Raw genomic sequence first — 26,665 nt, forward strand, 5'->3', positions numbered from 1 at the left:
TGCAGTCTTTGTGGCACAACCAGCCTCAGGAGCAGGGTTGGTTGCTGTATTACCGGGAAGGCCCTTTATTAGGGTATTTTTTTTTTTTCCCTCTGCAATCAAGCCTACTGGGAAACCACGGCCTTCAACAGTTTCGCAGTCTCTTATTGCTTTCGCAATGCTGAGCATGATCATGTTCCTTGCGCCTACTGCTGCTGAGGGCATTAGTCCAGCACTGACGCTTTGTAACATTATTTTTACGTTGGGTTGCATTTGCTGACTAACAAGCAGGTTTAACATGCACTTACCTACAAAGGATTTAAGATTTAGATGGTTGGGGAGAAAAAGAACAGAACCCAGTGTAATCAAGTCCCACCCATCTGCCACGTACATGATGCTGCATTGCAGAAAAGCTGAGGAAATTTGTCTCTCTTGTGTACTTGTCTAAGTTAAAGAGAATGCTACTCAGCTAAAATTAGCCAAAAGGGCCTCATATTCTGATTGAATCCCTCTATTTATCTACCATAACCAGAATATTTGTAAACATTCATTTGTTTTATATTAGCAAATATGAAAATGAAATGATACATGAAGAGCTTGCCAAGTTATTAACAAGTTTATATTTAATCTCATTACAAATGCTGAAATAACATGTGATTGTTTCTTTTTCATTCACAAGCATAGTATATTATGCACACTACATAGTTTGATTCATAACAATTTTAAATATTCAGATGAATTTCAAAATTTTGATTTGACGTTCTTTGTTCTTTTCTCATTCAGGAACTTTTTATCTTTTTGATAGCTCTCCACAATCCTGTCCCATGCTAGAGCTGTGCCCCTTTGAAGGATCTGCTGTCCCTTGATGTTTAACTGGCTCAAAGTTCCTTCTTTCAATTGAGGTACATCATCAAATGATTTCCACTCAAGGGGGTGAGGAACATTAATTATAAGCTGTCCAGGTCGTCTTTCCACATATAGTCCCATTCCTTCAGTTATTTTGTTTACAATCTGTTCCAAGAATCTAAATAGTTGTTCAGTAAATTTCCTTAAGTTTTCAACAAATCGATCAACTGAATATTCTCCTTGAGCAATTAAATTTTCATAGAGTTCATTTAGGTGAGAAATAGCTTCATCCAACTTAGTTTTAATTGTCCGTTTATATGTAGTTGTGTGCTTCTTAATGTCTGAAATTGCAACATTCAATTTTTCTTTGGCCATTTCAAGATATTCAGGAATTGTTTCTTCTCCAATTTCTTGAAAGCGAGTGCGTAAGCCTTCAAAATGTTTATTGAAAAGTTCTGCAGAATTTGTAATGAATTTATTTACTCCATCCTTCAGATTATTGACACTTGCAACACTGGCTTTAATAAATTCTTCAGACCCGGCCTGTATATTTATTTTGAGGGAATTTAGATATTGTTCAGCATCAAGACTATGCATGCTCCTTAAAACTTCAAGTACCTTTGTTAGAACTTGCTTCAGAGACTCTGTTAATAGAGGAAGTATTTCTGAGCCTTTAATGATTGTGTTATCACCAGGAATCATCTTAAACTCCAACGCATTAAAGTATTCCACTGCATCTCTAAGATTTCTTTCTACAATATTATCGAGATTCACGGTAAATTGTGTTGCCTGATTTATGGACATCATGTATAGCTCTTGCCCTGTATACTGGTCGTCAAGTCCAGGTAGCTGAAATTTGGTGTCTTTTAAAAATCTGATTGCCGCATCAATTAAGTCCTTCAACTTACTCTGATATTCTTCTGCCAAATTTGAAATGACATTTAATAATGTGGTGATCTTTTTCTCAAAGTCTACATTTTCTACTTCAGCTGCTGCTCTCTTATACAATTTCTTTGTTGTTTCTTTCACCTGTTGATAGTTTGAAGCGATATCATCAACTGCGGACTGGAGACGAGTTTCAACTTCCTTAAGGCCATTGATTGCTTTTCTGTGTGCTTTATCAACAATATGTTTCATCGAGTCTTTGAGTTTCGAGGGTACAACGCTCAACTCTATTCCAAGATGTTCGGTGTGATACTTGTTTACACAATTATAGATGGCTTGAATCATCTTGGGTATTCTCTCCTTCAGGCCATTTGCCATGTCTGTAATAACGCCATTTGTCCAGTTGAACTGCGCTTGAATGCTTTCAGGGTTCTCCAATGAAATTTTACCACCCCAAATAATTATTTCAGAGGATGTCTGTGGAAATAAAAATTATGTCCATTTATATTTCATGCAACGAATGAGATATGAATCACTGAAATAGCTTAGAAGTGACAGATCCAGAAAATTTGGCAGTTCATCCTTAATATTTGCTGTTTTACATTATACATGCAAGGGCTGTGGATGGAAACATCATTATTTCTAGTTCAATAAATTACATAAACATTTTTTGTTTTGTTGCATTCAGTTCATATTTCTCATACACAAGAATAAAGTTACTTACTGGCTCATGGATATATAGTTTTGCATACAGAACATTTGGCCTCTTCTTTTTGATTACCATTCCTAGGAATCCAGCAGCTGGAGAGGAGACTGATGAAGAAATTCTACCATTATTCTGCTGCCAACGAATACTAAGGTCTGTGAAAGTTGGACTGATGACATCTATTCCCAGATGACTTGTTACTCTAACAGAGAAAATTTTAAAAAGGAATAGTTATTTACTATAATAAGAAAATGACATTTTCTATTAGTACAATATCATAATTCATATTTACAGCAATGAAAAACCATTACTATTGTTTGTTTATTTATGAGCAGATCACCACTTGCAGAACCTGGATTCTGTAAAGGGTGTGTGATCTACTGCACCAACTTATCACCTGAGTGGTGAAGATCAAAACTTGTCCATGAAGTGCAGGCAAAATTCAGAGGATAAATCACAACTAAATTTATTGGGGGACAAATGCCTTATCAGAACCAAAAAAAAAACCCTAAATAGAGGATGGGAATAAATATAGGAAATACAGAATTTAAGAAGGATTTATAGCCTATATAACCCATCCTAAACTAAGAAAAATGTACACTATTCTATTTCTCATACCCTAAACTTCTGTCTCTGATACAAAACTATCCAATTCCATCTAAAGAAAATCTTACTATATTGGTTCAATCTAAGTTGGCATTTGATGTAAATCAGCAGAAATTCCTGCTTCTGTAGGAAACACCCTTGTAATGTAGCCCTTTGATTTTCCTTTATAAAGCAGTCAACCAGGAAAGGCTGTATAATCGGCAACTAATTAATTAACTATCCATTTATGCTCCTGCAACAGCTGATAGTTCTGCTCTAAACATGAAAAAACTCCTCTTATTTTATATTAATTAGTCAGGTGCAACCCTTTTCTACACAGCTGGGTCCCATATATGTGACTGACACTTTAATCTATTATTGGTTGCCATTCAAACCAGCATCTATATATAAGGCTTAACTTTTAAGCTCTACCAGAAGACTTGTTTATTAAGCAATTGAGGATGCTTTTTGGTAACGACGCAAACTTAAAAACTCCATCAGATAACTTATCATCTAAAAAGTTAATGAAAATGTACAACTTACCCTGAATGCTGAAAAGTGCAATTCTGCTGCCAGTCGACACTTAAATCAATATGGGCAAAAGTATATTTTCCATTAAGATTGTAGGTATCAGTGGTGGTGCTTAAAGTTGTGCTTGCTTTAAAAAAGGGAGAAAATAAATCACCTTTCAAAAATACACATAAAAATCTATTAATTTCTATGTTGAATTCGTCTACAAGAAATATATTGAACCCTCCAAGATGCTTTAATCATAATTATATTAATTATGTTAAATAAACAAAATAAATTATCTAGACACTATTGCAAAAAATATTTCAGACATCTTCCACATCTGATACAATAGCGTATGGTTTTAAATATAAGACATTTAAATAATTGTAAAAAAAATTGCTGAATTAGATTGTCTTGGAATAACCCATGAAGTGACTGTTAAAAGGAATAGACTAGACAGAAAAAGGCACAAAGGCAAAAGTATAGTTTAATAGGTCAATAAGTAAAAGTGGCAGTTTTTAAAGAAACAAATTGCTGTATTTTCAACTTACCATCTAAATCATATTCCAGAAACCGCAGTGTAGAACTGGATGATGCCTCCACTGCTGCAGTGAAGGTATCTGCTCCATTTTGGTCCGATTTCACACTTGTACTCCATGTAGTATTGTATATCGGTGACGAAACTTTGACATTTCCAGTAAAAGAGTTAAATGCTGGCAGAACAAGTGCTAGAGGTAAGCTTGCTTTCAGTGGTGGGATCACCACTGTCTTTGCTGGGATTGTTATCGTTGGTAGCTCAAAGTCTGCAATTTGCTTTGCAATGTTGTCCAGCTGCAAATAATTTCCAGCTATTCCGAAGGATTTTGGCAGAGCAAACTGAGAAATCATGATTTTGAATTTTGGTATTGCAATTTCAAGGTAAGGGATCTTGTAATCCTCAAAGTAAGTAGAATTAATGTTCACTTTAGGAAAGCTAACTGTAGGAAAATTTGGCAAAGATACATCAAATGGAAGAGTATTTATGTTTGATGGTATAGCAATATCTGTTAAATTAATGGTGTATGATGGTACCTGAAGGGTAGTATATGGAACTCTAAATTCAGGAGTGATGATTATCCTGGGTAGCTTTATTTCTGAAAACTTGAATTTATATGATGGCACAACAATGTTTATCAGAGGTATTACGGTCGTTGGAAACTCAATTTCATCAGGAATGTGAACTTTTCCAATCTGTGAAGACAGGTCATTAGGAATCATTTCCGGTACATTTTTGACCCATTCAGGAACATGAAGGGTAATCTCAGGAATATTTATCTTCAGACCATTGCCTAATAGCGGCACTGATAAAGTATTAAATAAACTGTTTCCATTCTTTGTGAGCACTATTGATGTAGATATATTTAAGTATTGTTGCTTCTCTTCACTAGTAGTCAAGTCAAATTTCAATATGTCCCATAAACTTCTTTCATATAATGAAATAGTTTTCAGAAAATGCACATATCCCTGCAGGGAACCAGCCATGTCAAGATATATTCCTGATACATTGTTTGCTAGCTCCATCTCATCACTGAAAACTGCTGACAGGAGGTGACCATTATTATTCCATTTCACTTCTTGGACCTTTGGTTTGATGGCTACAGTCACATAATGTTGTAAATCTGCCTCATGCCATAAGCTACTGGGTTGATCAATCTCAGATTCTAACTTTGCAGTCAAACTCCAGAATGCTAAATCTAAAGTTGCTTTAGATTTTTGATGACCTTTTGTTTCAAATGTTGATGGAAGTGTTTCAAATGTTGATGGAAGTGTAAGAATGTTATCAGCAGAATGATCCCAGACGGCAAAAAAACGCTCTGTGGATAGCGCTACAGCAAGGTTTTCACTCGTTGTGATCTTCCAAACATTGCCAGAAGCTGAATCAACTGATGAACTTAACTCAAGTTTTACATTGGAACGCGTATTATTTGAACTCAGATAAATACTTGCTTCATTGTTCATACTGCCAGAAAATTTGTATTGTATATTTCCTTCAATGTGAGCATTGGTTGAAGTTTCCACATTTAAGTAGGATGCAAAGTCTCCCAAGGTAAGAGAATGGGTGACACTTCCTTGAACTGAATGCAAGTTGTCAGTTGAAGGCAATCCAAAGTTAAGGGACATCTTTGATTGCACATTAGGCTTGGGCTTTGTTTTTCCATTCAGGTCATGTTCGAAATTAAGAGCAAGGTTGAAAAGTTGAATTATTACTCCAGTAGAAACTGAAGCCTCCATGTTCCTCCTTGTTAAACTTATGGTGCTCTCATGTTTTCCTTGAATGATATCATGCTTAACAGAAATGGCTGTTGCTAATTTCAGTCCTCGCCGCCTTGCCAGACTCGTTGTTCCTTTTGCTTTGAAGTCTGATGTAAAGATAGATGAAGATGAAGCACTATAACGGGCAATTATGTCTGACTGGTTGAAGAGTTCAAAATGAGAGGTCAGAACCACTAAACTTGATTTGAGTGAGAAATCATAGGTCAAGTTACCGATAGCAGGAACGTTGATGGTATCTGGTATACGTGGCATTTTGATCTTTGGAAATGACAAGGTATAAAAACTGTCAGGTATATGTACTAATTTTAACCCAGGAAATGGTATAGCAAATGTGTACGAAGGCATAATGAAATTAATAACGGGTAACGTAAATGTAGGAGTAGTAATATTTCTAGTAGTAACAAAACTGAAAACTGGGATTTCTAGCCTATAAGGGGAGACTTCAGCCTTTAGTCCTGGTATAGTATATCCTGGTACATTAAGCATTCTTGTTGCAGGATTTGCTTCCAGTATATCATATTGTGTTTTTCTTATTGAGTCCAACATGTTGTTTCTTGCCTGTTGAAATCTATAAGCAGATGCCGAGAGGAAATCATTGACCCTATTGTAAATTGGCTCCGTATCTATTTTGAAGCTATGAAAATCTTTATTCTTTTTGTATTCAGTCTTTATACTTAAGCCAAGTGATTGTCGGGTTGTTCTCAAAAGGGATTTAAGTCCTGCATGTTCCCACAAAGAATAATTATGAACAGCGGGAATTCTGAATGATGAATAAGGAATCAAAGTTTCAGGGATGGAAACGGGTATAGTTAGGAAATCAAGGTTTGCATCACCATTCAGTCTAAGATGCATATTGATATTTTCTTCACTGTTACTTACATAAATATCATGCATATATTTGTACTGGTTGAATGTAGAATTTACTTGCCATGAGAATCGTTGTTCATTTGGATTTAGTGTCAACTCATAGTTATTTAGGAATTCTGTTTTTCCAATGAGTGTCAAAGGGAAAGAAACCTTTACATCAGCACCATTCTTTCCTACAAAGCCAATTGCAAATGGTTCTGCTGTAAAGTGAAATGAATTTGCCACTGTACCCGTTGCCGCACCATTAAGTTTAGCATTGTGAGATCCTGTCAATTCGACTTTTAATGGTGCTAGATCTGCTTTTCCATTTGCATTCATGACACAAACTGCAGAGTCAGTGATGTTTGCTTCTGCATTAAAAGTTAATCTGGCAGAAAATGAAGGGAAGATCTCAGTCTTGAAATTTTGTTTCATCTTTACATACTTGGTGTTGGTATCACCTGAAAATGCAACTATAAGAGCTGGTGCATCTAGGTTTAACTTCAGCTCACTTTTGTGTGCTCCTTCATCAGAAAAGTCTTTAAAAGACCATTTTCCATTCCCAGTAGTTGTGATAGATAGTGCTGCACTCTTTTCATTAGAAGAGATTTGAACAATGTTAGTAAGTGAAACTTGGCTCGATAACTGTTTTTGTGGAACATTGAGGTTGTGTTGATAGATGGTCCGTATTTTTGTGGAAAGTGCTTCCTGTAGTTTCATTGTTATTACATTTATTGTTTCTGAATTATAGGCTTCAGTGGTAATTGTAATCTTAGTCTCTGCTTTTCCATTCACAAAGGGCCTTGCAAAAGTAAGATTACCCATGTGATCAACCGTTAGAGCTGTGTGGTCAAACTTCATGCTTTCACTGAGTTCCAAATGAGTTTGGTCAGGAGCTGACAGACGGGCATTTGCTTCTAAGTTGAAGGATAGGGTGCTTATAATTGACTCGCCATTTGCTGTGATAAAAGCTAGAAGTTCAGTTCTGTCTTGAACAACGTCAATGTTATGAATACCAACACTAGTATGGAGTCCATAGATTGGACATTTAAAAGTGAACATGCCAGTGAGTTTTCCGAATGCAGGAATTGACACTTTGTGAGGTATACGAGGAAGTTGAAATTCTGGAATCTTAATGTCATCTAACAGGAAGTTGTCTAAATTCACCTTTGGAATTTTTAAATCAGGCATGTGGAATGCACTGAAATCTATTTCAGGAAATTTTACATCTGGCAATGACATAACCTGGAAATTTAAATCTGAAAATGTATTGAACTCTCCTATGGAAATGTCAAAATTGCGTATATTGTCTATAGTTGTGATAGTAAAAGTCTTAAGCTTTTCCAAATCAATTGTGATAGCAGGGACAACAAATAAATTCAAGACAATAAATGATGGAATATCAAATCTGGAAGGAATTCTGATGTCTTTCAGGTTGTTTAAGTTGACATGGTAGGATGGAATTGTTAGATTCGTCAGAGGCACTGTAAATGATGGAGTGTTGAACTCTCCTTTTCTGATAGCACGAATGCTTATCTCAAACTCAGGCACAGATATTGGGCCTATGTGCAGTTCTGGAACAATAAAACCTTCTTCCAGGTACATTTGGATTTCATTGAATATTTCTTTGAAGTTGTACTTTTCTGCCAAAATAATAATTCCCTTTTCTGCGTATTCATATCCTGTTGAGAGGTGACCAACAATTATTTTGTAAACGTTCACAGCATCCTGCCAATGTCTTTGCAGTTCCTCATGGATATCCATTTTACTGATCCTAACTTGTAGATCCTTGAGTGTCTCTCCAAATAAAGTTTCCAGGAAATTGCGAAACGATGTACCTATAGTTCTGAGTACATCTGCCAACGGGTTGATCAATTCATTGAGATTTTTGTGTTTCAGTTGTGTAACGCAATGCACTATTATTGACTGAACTTCCTGTACACACTTTTTCACAGCCTTAACTTTCTCTGATAGTTCTAAATCTTCCATTTTATCCTTGACTGCATTGATTATGTTTAGGATCTGAGCATTTGTTTGATCAACGAAAGCATTATAATCAAACTGTCTTAACTCTATAATAATAGTGCTGAGGAAATCATTAATTTTGTCAATCAATTTTTGGTAATCATATGATTTTATCTGTTCAGTTGCGCTATCAATGTACTCAATTGCTCCACTATATGATTTCCCAAGTATTTTTTTGAGAGTAGTTATGGCTCCTTGTATTGTATCCTCTACCTTGAATGTTTGAATGAGTTTCACTGCTTCAGCCACAAGTTTCTGAGCCAATACGTCAATTTTGTATATAATGATAACCTGCTGTATCTTGGCATTAATGTTGTTAATTTTATCATCAATTTCATAGTGCTCCAACAGCCATAAAAGTCCATTATACATTGTCTCAATTATTTTCTTTATCTCTTGATTATATGTATTTAGACATTGTTCCAATTTTTCAATAAGTGCATTTAAATTACTTTGTTGCATTAATCCATTAGCAAATTCCTTCAGACTGATATTCTGGAGTTGCATCTGTAGTTCTTTTAACTTAACTTGAAGCCGAGCTTTAATTTGATATTCTTCCTCGAGACTTTGAATCCAATCAACATTCTCGTAAAACTTATTGAGCATTTCCTGCATTTGAATGAGGATCCTGGCAGATTTTTCAGTTATTTTATATTGTTGATCAATTTCTATTAGTGTATTCACAATTCGGTTAATGAAATTTTCAATGGCTTCCTTTAATTTAGTTTTGTCAATTTCTTTCAGATAGAAAGTAACTTCTTGCAGTCTGGTCAATGTACTGTTGTGGACCTGCATTAAAACAAACTTAAGGTGTTCGGGTATTAATTGATACTCTTTTAGAAACATTAACACTTTATCCTTTGCCTCATTAACCTTGCTGTCTAAATTCATGTCCTTAATGGAATCATTCACCTGGCCTAAAGCCTTCTTGCATCTCTGGACAAACTGATTAACTTTAATGTCCTTCAAGTAATTTTGAATGCCCTCCAAAGTATTTAAAATGACAACTTTAAATGACTCAAAGTAAATGGGTAGCTGTTCCAAGAATGGCATGTTAATAACATGAACATTCCCGTTTTTATCATATTTCAGGCTACCTGAAATCTGAAACTTCTGAAGCTCAGCTTGATCAACAGAATTTAGCACCTTGGAGGGGAGGAAATTAACTTCCTTTAGACAACTAAAATCAACCTCTGCATCACTTGCAATATCTATGCCAATTTTTTCTGGAATGTTGTAGGCATTAACAGTTTGCATGTAATTATTATTGTTTAACTGACTCTTTAATGTCCATTTGCTTGTCTGCTCAGTTGGAATTAGCATAACATTTAAACTGTTTTCCAGAAGTGTCTGTATCAATCTTCTATCTGCCAGTTTATGTTCAGAAGTTCCTTTGAAATCATGATGAAGCGCAATGGCTAGTGGCTCTGCCTTCATTTGGAGCTTATTGTTAAGCTCTCCACTGTGCAAGCCCCAACCATCAATATATCCCTTGGCAGAGGTATCAGCTTCAAATGTGAACACAAATGGTATAGCTGTAGTGTGTACATTATTTTGAAACTTCACTGCTCTTGAATTGCACAATGTGTCACTGGAGAATTTTGCAGAAAGTCCGTTAGTTTCCAGGTTCAGCTTGTGGTTAATATTCATACTTTTTAATTTTCCAGTTGTGTTTGCCTGTATCAAAGTTTTCCAATCAGCATATTTCAAGATATAACCATGAACCAAGTGATTGTCCTGCTGCGATCCCGTCAATTCACCCTTAAATTCAATCTTGAGAGGTTCAAGTGAAAGTTGAACAATGTGGGAAACATCTAGCTGGTGATATTTCAATCGGTTGTCAAAATTGATTGAAGCTACGAAAGGTTGCATATGCATCTCAAATTTTTGCTGGTATTTGATATTAGAATCTAATTGACTGCCAGTCTTGATTGTATTTGATGCAGTTAATGTCCAAAAGCCAACAGTAAGGTGATTTATATTGTTAAATGTAGTTTCTTTGAACAATGCATCGGTCATCGCATAAAACATCAGCTCTTTCTCTTTAGTAAATTGAAGTTCAATGATATTGGTTGCTTTAGTTTGAAGAGAAGCACTTGAATATGAACTGGTGGTATATATTCCACTGCTGTTTGCTTTCCCATCCATATTCAAATTAATGAAATCATTTTTTTGATCGTTGATACCAAGGCTCATGATGATTCCATGTTGATTAATGACAGTTGTGAATGCATGTTTCAGATTGAAAGGGTGTATATTTACACTTGAGGTCATTTCAGTTGACAGACCACTGTTGCCGATTTTCAGAATACCTTGGTTTGTTACACCAGCAAAATCAATAACAGACTTTACCTCTAGAGCATCAGCATTAAGTGTGCCGGACAAGATGCTGTTGAACTTCTTGTCATAATAATCTGCAACCCATTTCTGTTCAACTTTAATATGTCCTGCTGATACTATAAGACTCAGACCATTTGTTGCAGCCATCTTGTTGTACTTTCCAGTTGTGTTCGAGGAGAGACTGAGTTGGTCTTCATTATAGTTCAGTTCATCTTTGGTTTCTAAGGTAGCACCAAACAGTTCACCACGCAGTTTATTCACCACCTTCAGCATTTCAGGGCTTTTAGTCAATTTTATGTTACTGCTGAAGTTACCATTCCTGAACTCGCCTGAAGTATCACATTTCAATTCAAATTTCTCTGTTCTTACTTTTAGTTTTATGAGATTTTTCAAATTTGACCATGATCCTTCAGTGTTTGATGAGAACGTGAAAACACCCTTTTTGTAATCACCATTCATTCTGTTGGTAACTTGGAGCGGTGCTGAATTAAAGTTTAAAATAGAACTTCCACTGCCTTCACTGTTAATGGGATCAATTGTTTGAGAGATCCTGTAATTCCAGTTAGAGTCATATGAAGCTACATTTAAAGTTCCTCTTGCATGTCCTTGCATTTCCATGTTTAAAGATTTATTCAGAACCTCATATGATGAAACCAAAGAGGCTTTTGCTCCTAAGTCACTGAGTGCAACCCATTCATAGTTCGCCTCAGCTATTATCTCATCCGAAGAATTAAACTTCTGAGATAGCTTCAAGGAAGACTGTAGTAGTTTATGTTGAAAGGATGAAGAGATACTGCGAATAAACATGTCCTCTTTTTGGTGTTTTGAAAGTACAGAACCTATGGTACATAATTTTAAATTGTGAGTGCAATAATGTAATGTATTCAAAGCTTAATATTTATAGCTATGGAGGTTTTAATATTTAATAGTTCTAATTAGGTTCCATACCAGGTGCAATTTGTACAAAATAACATTCAAAAATAAGCAAATTTAACTGAACTGTTAACCAGCATCATCTGTGATTTTGTTCTTTTCATTTGCCATAGTATGAGCTTTGCGACGTCAATTTTGAATTTTAAGCGTAAATCTTTTCCCGGTCTTACTATCAAATTTATAACTTCAGATGTGCTCTAGTGAAATATATCATACTGTGGAAAAGTAATGCTCTTAAAGGGCAAGTACATTTTCAGAAATCCACAGAATTTAAAGACAAAGATTCAATTATTTCAAAAGAGTTCATGAAGAAATCTCTTACCTTTCAGATGGTAGGACAGGTAGTCCAGTGCTGAGACTGCTTGGATATCTACGTCAGCAGAGAATTGTTTTTTGCTTTTCTTTTTACTGTATTCCGTCACGAAGTTAGAGGAATAATTGTAGTAATTACTGTTCATCCGCGTGGAGAATTCCAGCTTGTCAATTAGAGGAAGGTGGAGAGTAGCAGTAGTTGGTGTGGAAGTTCTTCCTTCAATAGGTGGAATGAATACTGGTGGCTTGGTGTGCTCATCAGATGGTGAATTTATTCCAAGTACTTTCATAACCATTGGCTGCACACTCATTATTTTTGAAAACAAAGGACTTCTTTCGTTCACTATTCCACCGAAAGGAATTGGAATTTTAATAGTCAGCTTATTGCTGCTTAATGTGCCTGCGATGGAACCATGACTGTAAGAGAAAAACAAGCAAAAAAAAATATAAATAAAATGCAAGAAAAGCATAGAATTTTCATGAATGTATCAAAGCACAACAAAAGAAAATGCATTCGTCATGTGCACTTTGCAGTGAGGAATAAAGAGATATGGGCAGAATTTTACATTCAGTAGGCGGGTGCGCGCCCGACCCGATTGGGTGTAAAATCGCGCGGGAAGACATCGGGTGAGTGCCCCAACATCATCGCAAAAGTCAGAGGCGCGCCCATGGACAATTAAGAGGGCAATTAAGCCCATTAACGGTGCAGTTGACACCGATTTTTCATGGTCCGTCTAACCGTACAGTTGGACCAGGCGGACTTTGTATTTTTCATGAAACCTCATCTAAGGGTGGGATGAGGTTTCCGTTATTAAGTAAAATAAAAATAAAAATCAACGGGCAGCATTTTTAATCATCTATATGTTCAGGTGCCTGATTGTGACGCTTGGACATTTTTTTCCCTGATCTTCAAAACTTTGTTTCATGGTTTTCGGGTCTGCAGCTCCCCGAGGCAGCTCTTTGCCTTCAGGGAGCTTTCTCTTAGCCCTTGCCCGCGGAAACGTCATTGCCTGCCCTCCTCCCCACCACCCCCCCAACCCCGACAGCGCTGAGCTTTTCAACGTGCATTTCACCCTGAAATTGTGGTCGGGGGTGGGGGGTGGCGATCGTGATCGGCGGTCTGTTTCCCGACCACTCCCAGGCCTGTCGATCGCGCCCGCTTGCCAAGCTGAAAATTCAGGCTATGGTGAACACCAATCATTGGGGGAGGGCAGTGACACAGAAAGAATAGCATTGGGAATGGAAAACAGCTTCCCAGTGCTACCTGCTTGCCCCTTGCATGCCTCCCATTTGTCACCGCCAGCTCTCCTTTGTGACTATAGACTCGGCCACACTGACCTTGACTTCCTGCTGCTCCCCCACCTCGTGATAACCAAACACTGCCCACTAAAATGCTGAAGTCTTAATCCCCCCTCTTTAAATAAGAAATTTAATTATGAAAAAAAAGAGCAACTTGAAGCATTTTTAGAATTGTATTTATTTTAAAAAGCTGCTGTAACAACCTTTAATTTTGCAAAATAAATGTCTGGATTTAATAATATTAACATTATTACTTAATTTAAAGTCTACTTTCTAAAATTATTGCACATTAAGAACAAATGCATTAATAAAATGTCTTTTTCTACCACTTTAATGTGCCTCTAATCTTTAGTTAACAGACACATTTTGGACAGGTGAATTCACTCACTTAAGTGATTAAGAAACACTTAATCACTTCCTTCCGCCATGCTATTTCTGTCACGCCATCCCCCCCACTATCCTTAAAGTATAACATCAATGAGTTTGGTGTAATCTTCAATTAATTTCTACAAATTAAGAAATGCTAAATTCCGTAACCCCAACTCTCCACAGAAATACGAGGAATAAAATTTGCATTCTTGAAAAGGAAAATAAGTCAGTGTGTAAAACCAGTTATTATTGTGCTATCGCATGTTATCACCTACAAATTTATATTGCACCTGTGTAAAACACTGGTTCGGCCTCAACTAGGGTATTGAAGCCTGTTCTGGACACCACACTTTAGGAAAGATCTGAAAGCTTTAGAGAGGGTGAAGAAAAGATTCACAAGAACGGTTCCAGGAATGAGGAACCTCGGTTATGTAGATAGATTGGAGAAGTCGGGACCGTACTCCTTGGAAAAGAGAAGATTTAAAGGAGATTTGAAAGAGGTACTAAAAATCAGGAGGGGTCTGGACAGGGTAGGTAGGGAGAAACTGTTCCCATTGGTGGAAGGACAAGAACACGCTGAATTCTAGCATATTACCAAGTAATTGTCCAAGTAACTGCAAGTGAAGAGGAAGAGCCCAGTGCCGAATCCCTGCTCATTTGGAGGGCACAGGAAATGTGGCCTATAGAAGCCCTTTCTCTGACAACGTTGTTTTAAAAATGAGTGTCCACAGGATTCTTGTAATTCAACATTGTGCTGAGAAAAGAAGACTTTTTCTAACATTGATAGAAATTGCTTTGAAAAGTTTTAAAGGCAACTTCTTGCCCCTTGAAAAAAAGAAAACACAACTTACCTGTTGAGAAATAGGCTTTCCGGAAGAGTAAGATATGATTTTATTTGCTCACGATCCATGTCTCGCACAGCCTGCAATTTGCTTTGAAAGGTGTCAGCAAGTGGAACATTTACAGCAGCCTGTTGTAACCAGCTATTGCTAGCCTGCCAAAAACAAAAACATCAGTATTTTTTTAATTGTGCCCTATCTGTGAAAAATACAAAAGCAGAAAAATTGGACAAGGCCTGATTACCCCACACCTGGTCCTGCTGAGGCATGCAAACTTTGTGCTGCCCGTTCCCAGGGTCACGTAATCGCAGAAGAAGGTCATTTGGCCCATCCAGCCCCCTGCCCCCTGTAGAGCAACCCAGTTAGTCTTATTCTCCCACTCTAACTCTGTAGCCACGCAAGTTTATTTCCCTCAAATGCCTATCCAAATGCCTCTTGAAATTATTGATTGTCTCTGATTCTACCACCCTCGTAGGCAACAAGTTTCAGATCATTAACACTCACTGTTTAAAAACGTTCTTCCTCACATTTCCCCTGCACCTCTTGCCCAAAACCTTAAATCTGTGTCCCCTGGTCCTTGTGCCATCAGCTAATGGGAAAAGTTTTTCTTTATCTACCTTATATAAACCTGCCATAATTAGTGCAACCCTATCAGATCTCTCTTCACTCTCCAGGGAGAACAATCTAAGCTTCTCTAACCTTGTAGCTAAATCTCCTCATCCCCGGAACCATTTTGGTAAATCTCTGCACCCTCTCAAAGATCCTCATGTATTTTCCATGTGGCAACCAGAACTGGATGCAAGACTCTGGTTGTGGCCTAACGAGAGTTTTATAAAGATTCAGCATAACTTCCCTGCTTTGGTATTCAATGGGTCAGATTTTCCTCTTAAGAGTTAGGAACCCCCAAGTCAGGTCAGTTCTCGACACGTTCCTGACTTCTAAAAGTCAGGGAGGTCCCATGGGACTTTGGTCTCTAGGAGTTGGGATCAAGCTGAAGTCGGGTGTGACTGACCGACAATTTTGTGAGGTTGCAAGGGGGCATTTTTTAAATCCTGTTTGCTTATTTTGTCAGTCTCAGGGACATGTCAAAGGCTTGCCAGTGTTATTCTATGGCTCACACAAAAAGAGAAAATGCTGGAAAAGCTCAGCAGGTCTGACAGCATCTGTGGAGGGAGAAACAGAGTTGATGTTTCGAGTCTGTATGACTCTTCTTCAGTTGTCCTATGGACTAGAAACGTCAACCCTGTTTCTCTCTCCACAGACGCTGTCAGACCTGCTGAGCTTTTCCAGCATCTTCTGTTTTTGTTTCAGATTTCCAGCATCCGCGGTACTTTGCTTTTATCTTATTATATGGCTCGTCGGTTCTGTCAATTTTGAGAGGTGAGAGGTGGTCAGGGGCAGGGGGCAAGCCTGACAGGGTTACCCTGGTTGGCCACAGGTCAGGGAGGTGGGGGGGCATCCCTCAAAGACCCCCTTTCCGCATCGGATGCCCTCCCGCAAGGTCTTAATTGAAGTACATTTCTCGCTGCCCATCCAACCTTGCAGTTGGCAGGCAGGCGAAAAGGCCAAGCAGCCTTTGCATTTTTTGCGAAACTTCATCCATGGGTGGGATGAGGTTTTGATCCGTCATTAAAAAATAATGTTCAAGCTAATTTCTATCATGCCCCTGCTCAACATGTTTTTTAATGTCTTAAAATGCTTTTGTTTTTTTTTAGATCTTCATCTCTCTGAGGCAGTTGTGTGCCTCAGGGAGCTTTTCCTGCATAAACTTGCGCACTCGCCCCCGCAATACAGGCAGCACTGAGTGGGCCTTAATTGTGTGAAATGGTGGTCGTGTCCTGACCACTCCTGCCCGCTCCTGCTGAGCTCGCCTGACAAGGTCGGGCCTAAGACTCTGAGGCCTGCTTGTAGCCCCGGCAGTGACCACAGTTCCAGGTGGCTGTGCTGGGACTTACAGAGCTGCCAGACAATCAGATTGGCTGGGAACTCCCTGAGGCAGGGCTTCTGGCTGACTGAGGGATGGGGTGGTGGTGTAGTGTAGTGATATTGTCACTGCCTAGCATTTTAGAAACCCAGGGTAATACTCTGGGGGCCTGGGTTCAAATCCTACCACAGCAGATGGTGAAATTTGAATTCAATAAAAATCTGGAATTAAAAGCCTGAAGATGTCCATGTGTGGGAGGGAGTTGTTCACCGAGGGCAAAGTTATAATCCAACTTCTGTAAAGTGGGGCAGGATTTTTTGGATGGTGGGGTTTCTCATCCCACCACCCAGGGAGTCAGCTTTGAATGCACCCCCACCGATATTGGCTGCCCCTCAGCCATGAGTGTTAATTGGCTGGAGGTGGGACTCCTGCCCCTTACTCGCGTTACCTTGCCTCAGAGAGCTGCCAGCCAAGCTGATTCGCCAGCATCTCGGTAATCCCAGCAGTGGCCAGGACTGCGGCTGCAAGCAGTCCCCAGATTCAAAGCCCAAGAGTCCAGGGGCAGGTACGTGCGGGCAGTCTCAGGGCAGGGTGGAGAGGTGAAGCCCAGGGAGGTGGGGAAAGAGGAGTTGGGGAGCTGGAGGTCTTCATGGAGACCTTGTGTGGTGGTGGGGTGGCAGGATTGGTAACCGATGTGGAAAGGAGGCCATTGAGGGAGGCACCCCATCCACCCCCACCCCCAACACACACCATTCCTGCCTGAGGTCTAAGCGGAGTGACCTGCTGGGCTTCTCTCCTGCCCTGAACTCCTCACCCCTTCCACTAATTATACCTTAGGCCTGCTGACTACTCTCCATAAATATCAAAAAGACACCCGGTATAACTATAACTATATGCACCCCATTCCAAGCTATGGCACCTCCATGTCCATTGACCACTATACAATGTATAGAACCAAAGAAACCTACAGTGAGAGATGGACATATTAAAAAAAAAGCATTTAAAAAAGTAACTCATTCATAACTTCTTCCTATGTTTAAAAAAAAGTCATTTTACTACAAGCTAATAAAAGTGTCAATCATCCAAACCCTTTAAAGTATCAATAACAAAAACCATAAGCCTCAAAATGGCTTGACTTGTGTAAACAAACATTATGAAATTGGCAGCAGAGATCAGAGGCCTGAGCTGTCATACAAGCAATGTTTTCCCTGGGATACAGCTATTTCAACAAGCTTAATGAATGTCTGGGCTCTCAGTTAATGAGGCTTGTCTGAGAGTACTCCTGAAAATCAGACAGCGCACTAACCAGATTGGAAATCCGGAATCCCCATTTTTAAAGGGTTCCTGAGTCTTCTGACTCAGTGAAAATCCAAGCCAGCGTGTTGGGTAAAACCCTTAAAGTGAAAAGGCAAGTTTTGAAGTTACAAAGGGTACATCATAACATGTCATTTCCCGTACCAGATGCCAACCCACTTGCTGTAAATTGACACAATGTTCTGTTTTTATTTATTTAAGTGGGTCTTCTGTGTTGTTATAGTTATACCAAGGGCTGAATTTTCCGCCCGTTGGTGGGGGGGGGGAAATTGATGGGTGGGTGCATGCGGGTGCACTTCCGATCGGCACCCCCATTTTACGTGGGTGGGCCAATTAAGGCCCGCCCAGCGTGATGTCCGCACAGAAGCGCTATGCACTCCCTGTGCGGGCGGGGGGGGTGGAATCCCAAAGTCGAGAGTGATCTTTTTTGCGCGTGCGCATGACAGGGCGCACTCATTTCCCTGAGGCTAAGTGCAGCCTCAGGGAGATTGGCTGTACATGTAAGAAAGATATAAATAGAAAAATAAAATTTCCCTTACATATCCCCTCATGTGACGATGTCACATGAGTTGGGGCATGTCCATAATTTTTACAAAATCTTTATTAAAATTTTAAAAACCCTACATGAAACCTCATCCCACCCGTGGACGAGGTTTCATGTTTTTCCTAATTGCCGCCAGGGCTCCTGGCCTGCCCGCCAACCTTAAGGTTGGACGGGCAGGTCCTTTAATTACTTAATTGACCCTGTCAATGGCCTCATTTGGCCATTGACAGGTCGGCGGGCAAGCAACTGATTTTGCTGAGCCCCCGCTTTCCTGAAAATTTCAATGGGGCACGGTGACATCGGAAGCTCCCCCCGATGTCACCGCGCGTCATTTTACGTGTCGGCGAGCGGGCCCCGCCCCCGCTTGCCAACGCGCAAAGTTCTGCCCCAGGTGTCTTTTTGGTGTTTATGGAGAGTAAATACACAGTCAGCAGGCCTAAGGCATAATTAGTGGAAAGAGGCTGCCTCCAAACTTCTTCAAGGTTGGCTGATCCAACTTCAGCCTGCACCCACCTCTCGGCAATGAAGTTCCCATCTTTGCGGGTACTTGCTCCCTAGGCGGGCAGGCTAAACCAGGAATTTTCCCAGCTCCCACTACCCACCTTGAGCATGAAAATCCAGGCCACTGCATTTTTTACATCTTTCGTTTATGTGTCAGATTTCCAGCATTTACATTATTTCTGTTAGTGGAATGTACTTAAACATCATTTTCAAGACCATTGCAATTTTGAGTGCTACTGAGTACAATACCACACATTTCCCATGTTAAAATACACTGCCTTACCTCCAATGATTTGGAAATAATGTGCCTTAGTGTCATATCAGTCTGGGGAACTTTTCGATCTAAGATGTTGCTAAGATATTTATTCACATTCCTTTGGTATTCAGACATGTCAGGTATTTCCAGGTTTGTGATTTTCTCATTAATTGGTTTGAGATCAGATGTTACATCTGAGTTCCAAGCAACTTGAATCACCTTGTTATCTAAAAGTGTAACAGAGTGGAATAAATTCAAAAAGGTAATGTCCCAGATCTGAACACAAAAAAGATTCGCATTTTATGACTCTTAAGCTATTCCATAAATTCAGTTTAATTATGGATGAAATTCATCGAATGATCATTTCAATATCACTGTATGCTAAGGCCTGGATTTTTGCCATGACGGTGAGGCACGCCCGCAAACCTGGCCTTTCCCATCTTTACAGGGGTGGGACTGGGCCAGGCTTCGTGCATGCGCTATTTGCAGAGGCAGTTGGCCAATTAAATCACTAGCTTCCTCAACTGAAGTGGGAATTTGGAAGAACAGAAGTGTGGAATCCAGAGTGTGCAGATTAGAACGGGTAGGAGGGGATCCAAGCTTTGTGGATGTGTTTGGATAACACGGGATACCCTTTTAAAGAGGTAAGGTACACCATTGGATAGGGTCCTGGGATACCTTTTGGAGATGTAAAGCACCCTTTGGGAGAGGTAAGGCACCCTTCGGGATGTTAAAAGTGAACATGATTATGCATTTTTACGCACAAACTCAATGGAACTGTCAAGCTGTCAAAGAGCTGTCCAGCTATCAAGGAACTGTTAAAGAACTGTCCCGTTGTCCATGAACTTCCCAGCTGTCAAGGAACTGTCAAAGAACTATCCAGCTGTCAAGGAACTGTCCAGCTGTCAAAGAAATGTTAAGGAGCTGTCTAGCTGTAAAATCTGTCAAAGCTATTCAGGAAGTGTCAGACCTGTCAAAGCTGTCCAGGAACTGTCAAACCTATCAAAGCTACCCAGGATTTGTCAAAGCTGTCAAGAAACTGTCCAAGGATACCAGGTGAGTTGGCATGGAGGGGGTAAGGGCAAACAGTGGTGTGTGGGGCCATGGGTTGGAATGAGCTGGCACTAAGTTGGCATGGGGTATGCAGGCAATGGGGCGGATATGGGGGCATTGAGTTGGCATAGGGCATATGGGAACCATGGGAGGTGGGTAGAGAGGCATTAGGTCGGCATTGGTGATTTGGGGACCATGGGGGTGGGAGAGGGGCATGGGCTGGCATAGGTTGGCATGGACGGGGCATAGAGAATATGTTGGGGCTCAAAGGGGTGAGGGCTGGGGGATTTGTTTTGTTTTATTATTATTCTTTATTTAGTTAAACACAGTACTGGGGCACAGAGGCAGGCCTTTCACCCAGCCTGCCTCCGCACCTGGCAGCCTGCACATTCATTTCAGGGTCACCCACTCCGACTCCTGTTTCAGACCGCACGCCAAAAATTCAACCAAAATCTCCCGACACAGCGAACCTGACTCAGGGACGAAAATCTGGGCCGAAGTCAGTGGTACTGGTAAGCCATGTGGGATGCTTTTATAGTAGCGCCTAAATGGGTGCAAAGTCAGTAAGTTATCCAATCCATTTTTGCTGGCTTGAGCCATTTTGAAGCCCAAACCTCATTAACAAACAGCCAGCAAGCTGCAGGCACCAAGCAGGAATATTGCTACAGCTAAGCAACACTAGGAGGTTGGTAATTAGCCCACCCTATATTGAGGTAGGCAACAGATCAGGCTAGGGAAAGTGGATAAGTGATCCTGAATAAAGTCTCAAAAGGGGCAGCCAAAAGGGGCATGGAGTTTTTTTGGGGGGTCCAGGAGGAGAAGTTTTCTTCATGCGCACACCAAAACAAAATTACATGTTTCCTGGGTCATCTTTGATTGGCCTTCAGTGGTCCCGCTAAGCCCTGCAGGTTCAACTGCTCAGTTGGGTAGAGTGTGCGTGGCACATGCCCCACACTTTTTTACTTACAAGCTGCACGTTGGATTCTACAACTGACATAGGAGCTCCAAGTTTTACATTTAAAAGTCATCCACTTGTTTCAGGCCCATTTACAGACCTGGAAACTAAATCAGGTGGACCTTGAGCTTTAGTGAGCTGATCAAGGTGATCACACACACTCCCTCACCACCGCCCTCTGATTTTCAATTGCTCTTCACAGTTTGTAACAACCGTTACAAACTTATCCCTTAGCGTGTCATCTTGCTTCAGCAAAAGGATGCAAGACGTGAGTATCCATCTAATTTTTCAATTTGAAAAATCAGTTATATAGTCCTGCCTTTTGCTTTCCCTTCCCCTGCCTGATCTCTACTTTGCAACTGCCCACAATGGAATGATTGAAACCAGGACCTTATTGTGTGGGGAATTGTAGGCACTCTTAAATGTTCCATCACTCTGGGTTGCAGTGTGATACAGAATGATTTTCCAATGATTAGGGTTGTGGTACTCTACACTGAAACAACAGGTTTATTTACTTCTTGACTATATGCTATATAACCCTAAATACTATTAAAGTATACATTTATTAAGGATATGAATTCTACTCTTTCAGTTAACGTGATAATTGGAAATTTTGCCCGGAGCCCAATTTCTTACAAGATGGGGAAAGATTTCCATGAAATATTATACTACCAACATTTTGAGGGAAAATATGGTGGGATTGATAGTGTTAGGTTGTAGATTCATGCTGATGGTTCCTCAACCATACTGTAGGAAGATTAAGAACATTCCCATGGGACAAGAGAAAAGGAAACACAAAAAGTCACTACTTGCTTAACCTTCAGAAAGCTTCTTTCATAAAATAGCAGATATAAAATAAACATCATGAGTAACATACCATATTTGAAATTAGTTTGGTACGAAGCCTTAAAATGTGGGATCAGAGCTTCTATATTGAATTCAGTAAATGATTCATCAGATGAATGCCGAATCTGAGTTGCAACATTTGTCTTTATATCTAGTTGGGGAATGGAAAAGAGACCCTGCAGCAAGAGATCTTTCTGTTCATTGTCATACCTTTAAAAGGAAAACAGCACAGGTCAGAATTGATATTTTCATTGCCATTAAATCTGCATTGCTCGCTTTTTCTTTCAGCTTTCCCATGTTAAATGGGTCACCCTTTTCCACCTGCACTCATGTCAACCATTATTTTCTGGATTTGGTGGGTGGTGTTATGGACGGATGCTCTTCCTGCCACTAACCTTCCCCATTTATCCAGATTGGGGACTGGTCCTGATATGCCCCGGCTGCCTGCACCATTGCCTGGCTTTTGTGGAAAGCAGGTCCAGGAGTGGGCCTCAAGCCTGGAGCATTCTGACTCAGAGGCTTGGGCGCTATGACTTCAGCCAAAAGATCAGTGTTGTATCTGCATTGTTAATTCTACTTTTTTTTTTATGTTTGAATATATATTTTACTGTTCATCAAAGTGTGAGATGGCAGTATTGTAGAATTAAATATTTATCAGTTTTTTGCACTGAATGCCAGCATTAAGAACTTTCCAGCCTTATGTAACAGGGACTGAACAAAAGTTGAAGATCCTTTAGCTCTGGCCAAAAACATGCCTGGGACTTACAGCATGCTGTGAATTTCTCTGAACGCCTTTTTGCTTGTGGATTTTTATGAGTGAAATTGACACCTTATAGCCAAGTTCTGTTAAATTGTGGGCAGAATTTTCCCCCCACCCAGGAGTTTAAGACAGGGTGTGTGGAGACGCACCTCCGATCGGCGCCCCCGTTTAGGGGCGAGTCGCCATTTTACGTGGGTGGGCCAATTATGGGCTGGGGGGGAATGCCTGAGCCGAAAGTGCGCTCTTCCGCGCATGCGCACGAAAGAGCACACTCATCTCCTTGAGGCTAAGTGCTGCCTCAGGGAGATCGGCTCTACAGTAAAAAATATTAAAAATAGAAAAATAAATTTCCTGACATGTCCCGTCATGTGACACTGTCACAAGAGTTGGGACATGTCCATCACTTTTAAATACACTTTAATTACATTTTTAAAAACCTACATGAAACCTCATCCCGCCCGTGGATGAGGTTTCATGCTTTCTCTAATGCCCGCCAGGGCTCCCGGCCTGCCCGCCAACCTTAAGGTTATTGGCAGGCCCATTAATTGCCTCAATTGGCCATTGACAGGTTGGCGGGCGCACAGCTGATTCTGCTGCGCCCCCGCCTACCTGAAAATTTAAATGGGGCGGGGTGAGGTCAGGAGTTCCGCCCAACGTCATCCCGTGTCATTTTACGCGTCGGCGAGCGGGCCCCGCCCCCCTGCTCGCCGACCGGGAAATCCTGGCCTGTGGGTAGTTTTGTGTTGTGGCTCTAAGTTCATTAAGAGCTTGGTTGAGACGTCACAAAATCATTTCACATAGGATCTTGCAGCTGAAAACTAGAAGGAGGCCTCCAGTCACCTGGGCTGGACTGAAAAGAAGTGAAAGGTCCATGTTTGAAACATTAATCTCCCTTTATCTTTTCAGATGTTGATAAGAATGCTATGCATTTCAAGTATTTGGTTTCTCCTTAAAGTTTAAAAATGAAGCTAAAAATCTTAATCAAATGTTACCAACGAATTCCTCCCATCTTTCATTGGGTAAGAAAAACATTGCCTTATATGTTTTCAACCTTCATATATTCTGAGAAGCTGTTCTTTCACAATTTGCTATTTGACTTCCCAGATGATTCTATATTTTGCCTGATAAGGATTGTTTGCTCTTTTGGCATTGGTATTACTTTTTTGTTATTTAAAAATGACTGGGCTAATGCAACCTTTTATACATACCTTGCACGGCCTATGAGGGTCACCTCAGGCTCATTTTTGTTTGTGATATCAACTTTAACAACATATGCGGTCCGTTGCGGTGCAGATTTATCTTCAACTCCCACCTTCACTCCTAATTCCACGTCAAATTTTGGAATCTGGACATTGCCTGTAAATATTTGCTTGTTGACGTTGTACTTAATTTCAGCTGTAGCCTCTGTATTTTCGGTGCCTATTTAGTCAAAATAAATTATCATTACCACAAAACACTTCTACTTTCACAATAAAGGAACTTCTATAGGCCACGTATATAGATTAAAAGTTTTTAACCAATGCGAGATACACGGGAGACACTCAGATAAGACATTGACAACATGAAGGCTCATTTTATCTGGATTGCAGGCATGTTCTGTACTTTGGTTTTAATATATTGAAAAACTTGGTAAAATATACTTGAATTATTGACATTGGCTGCTAGTGGGCAAAATTCCCAAAATACAATGTATTTCATCAGTGATAAGGTGACATAAGTTATTATTTCGATTTGAGTGGAACTTATTCTGTAGTCTCTCACTACATATTCTGTCATACATTAAAATGAGCAATAGCTTTCTTTATCTTTAATAAGATCCATAAATATCAGGAGGCACTTTAACCCTCCTGAGTAAGTCATCTAAGTTGCTTTTCATTCTTTTCCAAGACAGTGGATGACATTATCAATTTTTTCTTAGGTCAGGAATGCTGTCTTTAATTCATAGACTACCTTGGCCCAGAACTGAGCAAGATCACTCAGAAAATTTGCGAAACTGTTCCATTGGCGTATTTGCCAGGTAATGGCTGCCAGTGAGCTCCAGGATTAGGGTCAGTTATGACAAAAAGGTGACCATCAGAGAAGTGTGAGAATAGCACTAAGCAGAAAAGAGTGCAGCTGCTGATCCCTGTTGACTTTCTGTAACTTCTCCATCCCAACTGACCAATTGGGCGCCAATCTTAGTGAAGTTTAAGGACGATCTCAGGGCGCCTCTAGGCCAGGACCCAGGCCTGGGCCCCAGTTTGGCCTCTCACCCCCATTTGTGCTGGTCTGTTTATATCACGGCATACAAAATACTCAGTGGAAAGGAGGCAAAGTCTAGGGAAATTCCCAATGTCAGAATTCCGCCCTTGATCTTGCCCCTTCAGTGTCATGGGGCATATTTGGGATGGATTCGGGTTTTGTCCAAACAAGTCTCATCAGAAACTCATAGCCTGGCCCAACTTATCCAGGTCACAGCCAATACCCTGCTTCCTCTGCTGCACGCCCAGGGAAGTTTTGCTGGGAGTGTGTTAATAGGTCCCATGAACTTTTGACTTGAACGGATGAAGCAAATGGACACGAATGGATGGATGGGGCATGAAAAAAATGCTGGTGGGCAAGATAAAGAAAAACCCCAAGGCATTTTATGAATATATTAAGGACAAGAGGATAACCAGGGAAAGTGTAGGGCCAATTAGGAACCAAAGTGGCAATCTGTGTGTGGAGCCGGAAGATGTAAGTGAGGTTTTAAATGATTATTTTTCATCTGTGTTCACTCTGGAGAAGGACGATGTTGGTTTAGAAATCAGAGAGGGGCACTGTGATATACTTGAACAAATTAGCATTGAAAGGAGAAGGTATTGGTGGTTTTAACAGGCTTAAAAGTGGATAAATCCCCAGGCCCAGATGAGATGTATCCCAGGCTACTATGTGAGGCAAGGGAGGAGATTGCAGTGGCTCTGACCCTAATTTTCAAATCCTCCCTAGCCACAGGAGAGATGCCAGAGGACTAGACAACAACTAATGTGGTATCATTATTCAAGAAGGGCAGTAAGGATAAACCAGGTAATTACAGGCCAGTGAGTCTAACATCAATGGTAGGGAAACAATTGGAAAAAATTCTCCACTTGGAGAGGCAAGGATTAATCAGGGATAGTCAGCATGGCTTTGTCAGGGGGAGACCATATTTAACAAATCTGATTGAATTTTTTGAGGAAGTGACTAGTTGTGTAGATGAGGGTAGTGCAGTTGATGTAGTCTACATGGACTCCAGTAAGGCTTTTGACAAGGTTCCACATGGGAGAATGGTCAAGAAGGAAAGAGCCCATGGGATCGAGGGCAATTTGACAAATTGGATCCAAAATTGGCTTAGTGGCAGGAGGCAGAGGGTGATGGTCGAAGGTGTTTTTTGCAATTGGAAGCCTGTGATGAGTGGTGTACCGCAGTGATCGGTGCTGGGACCCTTGCTGTTTGCAGTGTACATTAATGATTTAGACATGAATATAGGAGGTATGATTAGTAAATTCACAGATGCTGCAAAAATTGGTGGTGTTATAAATAGTGAGGAGGAAAGCCTTAGATTACAGGATGTTATAAATAGGCTGGTAAGATGCGCAGAGCAGTGTCAAATGGAATTTAATCCTGAGAAGTGTGAAGTGATGCATTTTGGGAGGACTAACACAGCAAGCGAATACACAATGAATGGTAGGGCTCTAGGAAATACAGAGAATCAGAGGGACCTT

The 26,665-nt window shown here is 40.2% G+C and overlaps 1 protein-coding gene across 1 annotated transcript in view; it reads right to left on the reverse strand.

Moving 5' to 3' along the window:
- Positions 1-580: 580 nt before the first annotated feature.
- apoba (apolipoprotein Ba) overlaps positions 581-26,665 on the reverse strand; it is a 68,126-nt gene continuing 42,041 nt past the window's right edge. The window contains exons 21-29 of the mRNA XM_078541550.1: positions 24,152-24,362; positions 22,215-22,393; positions 19,357-19,556; positions 14,803-14,945; positions 12,294-12,700; positions 4,066-11,877; positions 3,545-3,659; positions 2,435-2,618; positions 581-2,187 (exon numbers count right to left, since the gene is read on the reverse strand). Coding sequence (XP_078397676.1) covers positions 721-2,187; positions 2,435-2,618; positions 3,545-3,659; positions 4,066-11,877; positions 12,294-12,700; positions 14,803-14,945; positions 19,357-19,556; positions 22,215-22,393; positions 24,152-24,362 — 10,718 coding nt within the window. The 3' untranslated portion in view covers positions 581-720. The remainder of the gene's footprint in view (positions 2,188-2,434; positions 2,619-3,544; positions 3,660-4,065; positions 11,878-12,293; positions 12,701-14,802; positions 14,946-19,356; positions 19,557-22,214; positions 22,394-24,151; positions 24,363-26,665) is intronic.

Source organism: Cetorhinus maximus, chromosome 5 (assembly GCF_964194155.1).
Source record: "Cetorhinus maximus chromosome 5, sCetMax3.hap1.1, whole genome shotgun sequence".
Taxonomy (NCBI): Eukaryota; Metazoa; Chordata; class Chondrichthyes; order Lamniformes; family Cetorhinidae; genus Cetorhinus; species Cetorhinus maximus.